The sequence below is a fragment of the Calidris pugnax genome, unplaced genomic scaffold (genome assembly GCF_001431845.1).
Source record: "Calidris pugnax isolate Ruff unplaced genomic scaffold, ASM143184v1 scaffold435, whole genome shotgun sequence".
In the NCBI taxonomy this organism is placed as follows: Eukaryota; Metazoa; Chordata; class Aves; order Charadriiformes; family Scolopacidae; genus Calidris; species Calidris pugnax.
The window spans coordinates 1,573,515-1,584,320 of NW_015091240.1; the positions used below are offsets into that span (position 1 = coordinate 1,573,515).

A 10,806-nucleotide genomic window follows, 5' to 3' on the forward strand; every position below is an offset into this window, starting at 1 on the left:
GGGGGGGTGGGGTGGGGGGGACACTCGAGGGCATCACTCCCTGGCCCTCTGAGCTCTGCTATGATGCTCTTCCACGGAGGGGGAGGGAGCCGAGAGAATACGGCGCAGGGTGAATAAGGCTTGGGATTTATCCACATCATCCTCCCCTCGCCCCCGCAGTGCTCTTCTCTGCCCCCCCGTCACGGCGGCCAAACGCTCCTGGCTGTAAAAGTAACATTGATTACCTCCAGCTCCGTGATCGCTTAATCAGAACGGGATTATTTTACGCGCCCGCATCAGTGGCCGCTGACTCAATACGATTTCCCCCCCCCCCTTTTGAAAAGAAAAATAGCTTTTCCCTTTCCCTGTGAAAGCCAACAATACCCGGAGTGAGGCAGCTGGATCCTCCAGGATTTATGGGCTTTTCTCTCGCTTTCATGAAAGCAGGTGCCTTTGGGACCTCCATTGTCCCAGCCCCCAACTCATAATAGGACTTTCTGCAATGAAAGATCCCTGCTCCCAGCTCCCAAATACCTCGGCTGGAGGAGCCGCCGCCTGCCCCTGAGGTGTGCCCGGCCTGCCTGGGGAGGAAGGCTCTTGCCCAGGCACGGGGCTCTTCACCACAGCCGGTGACTCCAGTCCTCGGGCATCACCCCGGAGGAGCCGGTGGGTTTCCATCCCGCCACGGGGAGGGTGGGATCCCACAGCTGGCCGGGCTGTGCTGTGCTGTGCCGGGGGTGCGGGAAGGTGTGCGGCCGCCCCCCGCCCTGCCCCACCCAGCCCGGCCGGCCCTCCTCGCCCCGGCACAAAGCACACTGCCCCTATTCTTTCGGCCTTTGTAGCCATATGGCAAATCCATGTAGACACAGCCAACATCCATTTATTCAGGCACATAATGTCCCGCAACAGGGAACAATTGGAACTTTGTTTGCTTCTATTATTGATGCGAATGGGCGACAGAGAGAGAGAGAGAGAGAAAAAAAAAATCATTTAACTATAAGAGATATCCAGCTAATTATGAACCATATGTGCCTATAGTTTCAAAGCAATCCAATGAAGTTCATTTTAAATCTAGACTACTTTATTAGTACGGAAGACAGATGTCTCAACAGTACATGCATCAGAGGAAACCATGTAAAGAAGTTCTTGAAATATTTAACTAGGACTCATTCATTGTCAGAGGGGCTTTAAAGTGCCCTTTATCATGAGAATGCATAGGCAGAAGCGGAGGGAGGCTGCTGGTTGTTACCGCCAACCCACTTACTCCTTAGCGGTAAATCCCAAATTCCACTTTGGATTTGAGGACAGGAATATTTTCGGAAAGGATTCAAAATATCAGGGTTCTTGATGGACCTAGCTTGCCGCTCATTACAGCTACAAAAAGTCAGGTCGTTATTTGAGCCACCTTAATCCCAGGCTGAAGTCAGCTATGCAATTAGAGGAATAATCTGCCCCAAATCACCACCGCTCCCTCTCCTGGGGAGCAGAGCCGCGCTTTTGGAGGTTGGCTACTGCGGTTCCTCAGCTGCCCCGAGAGAGACTGAGACAGGAGCATTAATGTTGCTGAACCTCCAGAGATTTGTTTCATAAGAACACCTCTCCATGCAAATCCTGTGGTTCCTTAAGGGAAAGGGCTCTGCAGGAAGACTGGAAGGGAAGCGTAGCGGGAGAAAGTCTTTCAGATTTTTTTTTTTTTTTTAAATGCAATTATCAACAAACAATTTGGCAAAAAGGGTAGCGCTATCTTTATGAGCATGGCAACATCTCTCAGTAATTAAGCCACTTCAGTTAGATGAATGCAACATATGGTTGACACTGGGAATCATTCTCCTTCTGAGCCGCAACTTTTCTTTCCGCGCCAAAACTTGTTCTATTATCACTTAAAATAAACAAAAAGCTGCTTTCCACTTCGTGAGCAAATATTTGTCACTAATGAGCAGGAGGTGTAGGTAACAGAATGGGGAAAAAACCCATCATTTTTAAGGAATAATTTCTTACGTTTGTGTATGGAAATGAAATAAATCTACTAAATGCCCAATTCACTTGCAATGAGTTGCGGTTGCTTGGTAGGATGGCTACACGGGGAGAGCTGTGCAAAGGATGCACGTGGGGAGACGTAAAATTCAATTGACCATGAGAGAGCAGAGAAACAGTTATGAAGACTGCATGCATATATACAAGCACACACACATATATACATGAAATAACTAATCAGAGAGTATAAAATAATTAATGAGGGAACTGGATTTTTTGTGGTTTTTAGCCACCTTGTCACTTATTGATGCAGAATAAACTCACCATTGTTTTCCTATGCCTTCCCTTTCACTAGCCTGTACCCTCTCAGAAAAGTTCTTCCTAACAAGAATTTTTGGAACAAAGCAAGCCAAAACACAAACCAGAAGTCTTTCTGAATGATGAAAGGATGGGATTATATCTGTTATTCTGACTATTCTCCTATCACGCAGTATCTAGTCCAGTTCTGGGCTCCCAGTTCGAGAAGGACAGGAACTGCTGGAGAGGGTACAGAAAAGGGCTATGAAGAACATCTCTCTTATGAGGAAAAGCTGAGGGACTTGGGTCTTTTTAGTCTGGAGAAGAGAAGACTAAGGGGGGATTTGATCAACACCTATAAATACTTAAAGGGTGGGTGTCAAGAGGATGGGGCCAGTCTATTTTTAGTGGTGCCCAGTAACAGAACAAGAGGTTAACAGGCACAAACTTAAGATTAGAAGTTCCATCTAAACATGAAGAGGAACTTCTTTACTTTAAGGGCAGCAGAGCACTGGAACAGGCTGCCCAGAGAAATGGTGGGGTCTCAATCTCTGGAGACATTCAAAACCCACCTGGACACATTCCTGTGCAACCTGCTCTAGGTGGACCTGCTCTGGCAGGAAGGTTGGACCAGATGATCCCCAGAGGTCCCTTCCAACCCCTTATCATTCTGTGACTCACAGAGAAAGGAGGAGAATCAAGTATCTCCTTTCCTATTACACAATTTCTAGTACTAAAGACCACATAATCTCTTTTGGTGTCAGTGGCAAAATTCCAAACAAAAGGGACTTAATGGTTTTGTTTGTCCATTTTTTAAACCAAGGGGGATTTTTAGCTATATATGTCTAAGAAACTTTTGCTGGGGCAAATTTATGGGGGAAAGAGGGGAAAGATGCTAATTAGATGAGCTGTGTGGAATGTAAAAGCCCTGACGCAGGCCCTGCTATGAGATTAAAAAAAAGAAAAAAAGCAGCTCACACTCTTTTAAACACAGAACATACTAAATTTTGGAGCCACTTTCCCCAATTCACATGACCAAGCCTCTGCTCCAGGAAAACTCATGGGCAATGGTGGCTGTACAGTCTCGTGTTTGCATCCATGATGTCACAGGCTCCCAATCTATGGGATAGTGATGGGGATGCAGAGAAAGGGAACAGGAGACAGGGATGGGGGGGGGGCAGCACCAGAAAACACCTGGGATGGGGATAACAGGGCACAGGTGGAACAGATGCACAGCTGAGGCTGGCATATAATGGAAGAGGCTGGGCAGAGAGCACAAAATTCTGCCATTGTGCATGAGGTGAGGGAGAAAAGGGAACAAGCCACAACTTTTATGTTCTGCATTATATATTAATTTATATTTATATTATGTGCCTTCCTTCATAGGCTGCCTGGACCCAACACACCTCTTCTTCCAACAAACAGCCGTGAAATTCATCCAGTAGTGTCCTGATTCTCCCCTCAACTCATCTACAGATGGATGCTAGTGATAATCTTCTATTTTTCATCCCTGTGGCCCAGCTCAGTGTGGGATCTAAAATGCCCCAGCCCTGCTGAGGAGTCATTAGGCTTCACATCGCCCCAAGATTACTCATTCTCTGCTACCAGATTTGCTTTTACATTCTCTCTCATGCACATGCATTACTCTTCTATTACACTCAGAGTGGGGATTGGGAAGGAAACACTTAAGCTTCAGAGGTGCCTGATCTGTCTGTACTATTTCAGCCCAGATCTTTTGCTCATGGTGCATTTTCACAGGCACGCACACCATTTCCTCCCCCAGGACACAGGCTACCAACTTCACACAGCACTTTCCCTTACAGAATGAATCTGGGCTGTGTGGCATGGGAAATTGCTGGTTAAACTGCCAGAGAAGATGAGAAAGTAAAGCAAGGGTCTGTAGGATGCTTTCCTGCTTAATCCAACACCAACAGTCGGATGCAGGTTTTTATTCTTTGGAGGGCAGTTGGCTCCCCCTGAGCAACAGAGGTTTTGTGCAAGGTGCTTGAAGTTTTTGCGAGCAGCCACTAATTGTGCCTGCCTTTGTTGGGCATCTGATAGGAGATGCTTGGGTGTGACTTGCAAAGGCACTGAGCATCCACAGCTGCAGCCAGGGTCACCAAGAACTGGGCTCTGCATGTGTTTTTGGTCAGATGAAGCCTGGGGCTTAGAAGGGCATGGCTATGGGGCACCTTGGACAAGCACTCTGGATTAATTATTATCTCCCATCTCTTTTTATGTTGGCTCTCCATCATTAAATAGGGATAATACCACTCACCATTTATTTTTTAATCCATTAATGTTTGGAAAGCTCTCGGATACTGCCATGAGCAGCACTGTATAAATCCGGTGGGGAAATTAATAATGTCTTTGAGCAAGGTTTGAATAGTGTGCAGTTAATAAGACATAGCACCATCCATTGAATGGAGAGAAAAACAAAATTGAGCAACTGCTCATTAAGCAAGCACTGTTCACTCTGTGCACTCAATGTGATCATTTAATTAAAAGATTTTATCATCGTGCACAGACACAAGGGGGCAGAGCCAAGGCCCCGTCTTCCCTCATCCTTGCCTGCTCCACATCAAACACACCAGAATATTTCTCGGGGAGCCTAAAAAACATTCTTATTCTTTTTTTTCAAGCCTCTACACTAACAGAAATCACTACCAGAGCTTTAACAAGTCTTTTCAAAAGGCCACATTTTTCTTCACCTGCCTGTCACCTCTCAGTCCCACCCTTGCCCTTGCCATCTCTCCACAAGGGGGGAGACAGGACAACCTCCCATACTCCTGCAGATGAGCACCTCAACCCTAGACTGTGGTTCTCATCACCTTTGCCATCACAGCAAGCCTAGGAAATCACCACTGTGCCTGGCTATGAAGTGGGGGGAAGCAGAAGAGTTTTTCAGAGCTGGAAGATGCTTTGATCAGGGCCATTTTTACATGATATTGGGTTAGAGGGACACAAGCACACAGTGCCTCTTGCACGCTGCTCTCTGTGAGGGCTGGTGGCAATACATATGCAAACCAGCCACCTTAAAAACAAACAAATGAAACCCAAACCACCCTCTCTCAAGAATACAGCACTGCCATCGCATCTGACAGTGAGGAAAAGTCCCTGTTTGGGTCACATTAAGCAGCTTGATACATCCTGGGACCTGAGGTCTACAGCAATTTACTCCGGAAAACAATGGGTATGAATTAAGTTGGTTTTGTACATCCAGGGTAATTGGCTTAGTAAAGCCTGGTTTTCCTAGGACCTTCATTCAAGAGGTTTTCAAACGTGGCTCTACTTAATGAAGCTTCAGTTTTGCTAGGGCTGTACAGCTTCCTATCCACTGGCTGGTGGTCCCAAAAGCGTTGGATTTTTTAAATTTTTTTTGAGGTTTTCCTTTCATACATGAGTAAACAGGACTGGGAATACCGGTGCCTGGTTCTCCATTCTCATCTGCACATTGTTAGGCCAAACCTGTTCCTTTATCCTGCTAACCAAGGGAATCCAAACACCTATCTCTCCAAAGGAAGAAGCCCACCTTTTGTGCCAAAACCAAACCTTTTGGAGCTGTTACAACCAGGCTTTTCTGCCCAGAGAGCTGCTGGAAAGGGTGTGGTGGTACCCAAAACCCACCTCCTCACTCCCAGACTCTCACCCCTCCTCTCTGCCAGCTGGGATGCTCATGCCCCACGCTGCAGGGGTTGAGGAGCCCAGGGAAAGCAGCAGGTTATTGAATGTTACAGGGGTTCAGCAGCGCTGGGGAATTTGTGCTGGGTGGCAAAAGGCACTTCCCTGACACAAAGTCCATCCCCCTGCCAAATTTCACATTTCCCCTCCAGCACCCAGGGGTACAAGTGGGGCAGCAGCGCATGGCTAGTGGGGGACAGAGGGAAGCCCTTCTCCCTGTCAGCACAGCTCCTGAGCTGGGGTGCTCCCCCGAGAAAAGGCCAGACACAGCCTTTCTACAGCATAAATAAGATAAAAGAAGCAGTTTGTGTTTGCTGTCAGGTGTGCAACGAGGGAGAGCACAACTCCAAGCTGTGGCAGCAGCCACCTCTGCAGGGGGATACGGAAGGAAATTTTAGAATAATTTCCATAATAATCACTGTTACTAAACATCTATTAAACACAGTGCACAAAGACACCTTGTCAGATGGAGTTAGCTGCAAATTAAAAGATGCCCTTGTTGGTTTCATTTCTGTGCCGGATTTTGAGGACTTGCTGTAAAAATTCTCTTTAACCCTATCAAATAATAATTAAAAAAAACCTAATTTCATTTGAGAGCTATTAATAAGCAGTGATAAAATACAGAATTTATATTTGAAGCTTGGTCTGTATTCACTGAACTATTCTGTCAGAGGAAGGACAACAGGGGGGAGGGAAAAAAAGAGGAAGAGAATTAAAACCATATTTCCCTGAAATTCAGCTACACAGAACCAGAATAATTATAGGCAGAGGAGAAATATTGCAAAACTTCAGCGCGGAAGGGTTTTTTTCTTGACCCTGTGGACTATAATGGGAGATAAAGAGATTGACCATTTTGGGAGGAGGATGCCTTCATTTCTCGACGTGACTGTAGATTATTTCGGCTTCAGGAGACAAGAATGTCCCTTTAACATCTGACCTGGCCTTTATTTAAGAGCAGCACTTCACGGTTCAGGAAAGACAGACAATTTTCTAATTCCCAGCTCTGCTGGAGGCTGAGGCAGCAACTTCCAGACAGGACACCTGCTAACACTAGAGAAATGGCATTATTATGTCTACAAGTTTACAAATCTGAGGATCAAAAAGCCTTTGCTTCTGCTGCTACTCCACAGGCCAAGGACTACGACTTCTTCAAAACAGAGTTTCACAGAGGTTTTTCTTCCCCCCTCCAAGAAATGGGTTCTTTTCACTTTCAGCAGATCGGTTTCCACGTGAAAAAGTCAATAGTCAAAGAGTTTCCTAAGTTTCATTGGTGTGTAGCAGAAAGGGGATTAGACCTGGGGCCTTTTTACTGGCAAGCCTTTAAGCAAATAAATGTTCTTGAATTCTTAGAGAAACAAACCTAATTTAAACAAAAATCCAGAATATATGGGATTTGCTCCTCCCTGAATTTAAAAAAAAAAAAAGCCACAGAAATAATTACTAAAGATTTAAGGTATAGTAGAGCTAGATCTTTTGTTTACTGTAGTTTTATTTTTATTTTTGCTAGTTATCCCAAAGGGAATGGCTGTTTCCATGTTAGACCATATTCACAATGAGTTATTAAGCCCTAATATCCACTATAGTGCAATGGGCAATTTTTAACAGATCAATTCCATCCAGAGCTATGATTCCCCAGCAGTAAGAGAGGCAAAAAGTGAACTGTAAGCACACACATACCCCACATCCCCTCCCCCAATCTGGAGTCCTACCTGGTAGGCAAAGGCACCACCTAATTCCTCCACACACCCCAGTCCCAAAGCTGAAGCCTGCAGTTTCTCCCTTAAGGGACAATCAAATCACAAAGGATGATGATTTTTTTAGTGGGTGCTTTTCCTTAACTCCAAAAATCACAACATCATCAAAACCCAAAAGTTTAAAAAGTATATGTATCTATATAGATATATAAACAGTTTGTACTACCTGACAGCCAACTGTTTCTCCAGAGCAACGCACCCAGCCTGGCAAAGTGGATCCAGGTGTCTGTGCCAGCAGCTTGCCAGCATGCACAACACCTGGGTCAGCGTTGCAGGCTGGCTTTAATTAAGCCAGAAAGCTAAGGAAAAGTCAGGCACAGCTGTTGGCTAATATGCTCCCAAGTCAGCAAGAAAACATCAGCATCTTGCTCTAGGAAAACAAACCATACAGGAAAAATAGAATGTAGATTTGTGACTGAACAGAAAGTGATAAGCTGTTTGATAAGTTTGTCTCTCTACACTGCTAAATGGCTTTCTGACATTGATATATTTTTTCCACTTCCCCTCCATCACAGGAACAGACTTTTAGCTTTTTTAAGAGGCCCATGTACCTCAGAGAGCCCAGATTGCAACTCTCCCCTGCCAAGCTGCTACTGCTCTGTGAAGGTGCCATCCTACAGCTCCGCCAGTGTGTGTCCCCTGGTCCCCAGCCTTGGTCCAGCTGAAGGAGCTGGTGGTGCCTAACCCATGTTCAGTCTCATCGGCAGCTGGGACAGATCCCTGAGCCTTTCCTACTGCTGAGGGATTATGCTGCAAAGTCCACTTCCAAATCCAGTGACACACAAAACACAGAAGTGGCTTAAAATATGGCTGAGGGGAAAGGAACCAGGAGCTCTGCTTGTTGTAGTTAACAGACCAGCAAATAGGATGCTTACCTGGCTGACCTGCCTTGGATGACTCTCTTAGCTGAATATCCAGGAGCCAAACCCACATCTCCTGCCCCAAGGGAAAAACCATCCTGCTGCTGAAGAAGAGGAGCACAGCCCCATTCCCTTACTCCTAAGTTATAAAGCCTTGAGTAAGGGGCTTAAATACCCACAAGAAGGGGCAGCCCAAGCCCATGGCCCTGTCCTGGGTTAGTTCTGCACAGCTGAGCTGCAGCAGCCCATTCCCAACAGGCAGAGTTAATTTATGCCCTGATAAAAAGGGGACAGGAAGGAGTCTTGGGTTTCATCCTGTGCAATCCTGCAAGTACTATCTAGGTTTCATTTAGAAGGGGAAAAAAAATCCCCTTCTGCTCTTCTTGCATTTTTTTTCCGTGGTGAGAGCAAGCATTCTGGTGCAACTGCTTCTAAGGCATTTCAAAGGCCACAGACCCAATTTGAGGACAAGGTTATTCTACTAAAGCTGAGAAAGATCCTGGAGACCCCTAAGCGGGAGAGCACAGCTCTGTCAGCATCTTTTCCCAACCCATTTTGGTGGCTCTCTTCTCTGCTCCACGTGTATGGAGGTTGTCGGGCCCCCACCGGGGAGGTTTGCGTGCCGGGGTACTACTGGCAGCTGCCCGTGGCTGCCCTGGTCACCATCCCCACTCAGATCTAGGGTGGCACCTGTTCCCTTCTTCCCATCAACACCAACACTTGCCTTTCTGAACGGAAGTTTTTAAAAGAGATAAAATACTTAATTTCATACCAAATCCAGCTTTATGACCTTAGTGATGGCAAGATGCTAGCTAATGGAAGCTTATTTTCCCATTTCCCCAAGAAGATGAATTTTCCCTGAAATCCTCCCCAGATTCAGGCAAAATCCACCCTGCCTCCCACCCCAAATCACTTGCACCAGCTCAGGAAAGAGAAAGATTTGCCTTTTTCCTGGGAGGAGAGCGGCGGGTAAGGCGAGGAAGGAGGAGAGCTTTAAAGGGAGGGAGCGAGGAGGCCGAGCTCATGCAAGGATTTTAATCTGATCACTTCCCTGTCAAACTAATCCCTGCCTGACTCAGATCGGACTTTTAGAAACGTGCCTGGAAACCAAAAAGCAAACCTCATTTGAATGAAGCACACACTCCACAGCCCCCATCTGCAAAGGGCCGCAATTAAATGCAAAAAAAAAAAAAAAAAAAAAAAAAAAAAAAAAAGAAAAAAAAGGGGGGGGAGAGAGAGAAAATTAGCATTTTCCGCGGCCATCTGGCATGAGGAGCAGGCGATTGGGAACAAAAGGAGATTTAGGCAAAGGGGAGAGGCGAGTGTGCCATGGCATTGACCTGCAAATGAGCCTTTGTGAGCGAATTAAAGCTTCCCGGACCCCCCGGGACACCCCAAAACAGGCACCATTACAAACCATCCGGACAAAAACCCACTCATCAAAATTGTCTGCGTTTGAAGCGGGGGGGGGGGGGGGGGGATGGTGGGTGCGGGGGGGGGGGGGGAGAGAAGAGACCATTTAAATCTGCACCTTCCCTGCCCCCACCCCCAGTAATAGGCGGTTAATAGGGGCTTGGCGGGGGGGGCGGTCCCGCTGCACCCCCGGCTCCGCACCCCGCTCCGGCCGTGTAACGGGGGGAACACCTTAGAAACGTGTCTCGTCCATAAAACCCAACCGAAACGTTATTTATAGCCCTAGCCCTAAACAATAGGGAAGAAAAAAAATAGAAAGAGAGGGGCATTTGGTGATATATTAGCTTCCAGATGCTGTTTATTTAATTCGGGGGGAGAGGGTGGTGGGCTTCGGGGGGGGTGTGGGGGTGTGTTATTTGAAAATATATTTCTGAAGCAAATAGTATTTTTTTCCCCTGGGGATGATAGAGAGGACGGGATAATCAGGGATGCCATGGCCCCCCAAAAAATGGAAAACCGTGAGGGTAGAGCTTTTGTCTCCTACCCCCCCCTCCCCCATGACTCTTGCCTTTAAACTGGGAAAGCTCGAGGATTTCGAAGTGAAAGCGAAGATTTTGGCCTGGGGTAGATACATGAAAAGGGAGGGGGGTGGCCGGGGGGGAGCCATCTCCCCCCATCCCCTCTCCAGAAAGGGAATAAGGATGAAAGTCGGGGGCCAGCTGGGGGAAACTTGTAAATGAAACGTGTTTCTTTTATGGTCCTCCCCCCCGGGGGACAGCCCCATTATAACCCACCAGCTATATAGACTCAGCTGCCGCCTCCCCGGCCCGCGGCAGGTAGAGGGGGGA

The 10,806-nt window shown here is 46.9% G+C and overlaps 1 protein-coding gene across 1 annotated transcript in view; it reads left to right on the forward strand.

Annotated features, from left to right (window-relative positions):
- Positions 1–10,806, forward strand: part of CDKN1C (cyclin-dependent kinase inhibitor 1C (p57, Kip2)) — a 17,827-nt gene that overhangs the window by 2,311 nt on the left and 4,710 nt on the right. The window contains exon 3 of the mRNA XM_014959931.1: positions 503–726. Coding sequence (XP_014815417.1) covers positions 503–726 — 224 coding nt within the window. The remainder of the gene's footprint in view (positions 1–502; positions 727–10,806) is intronic.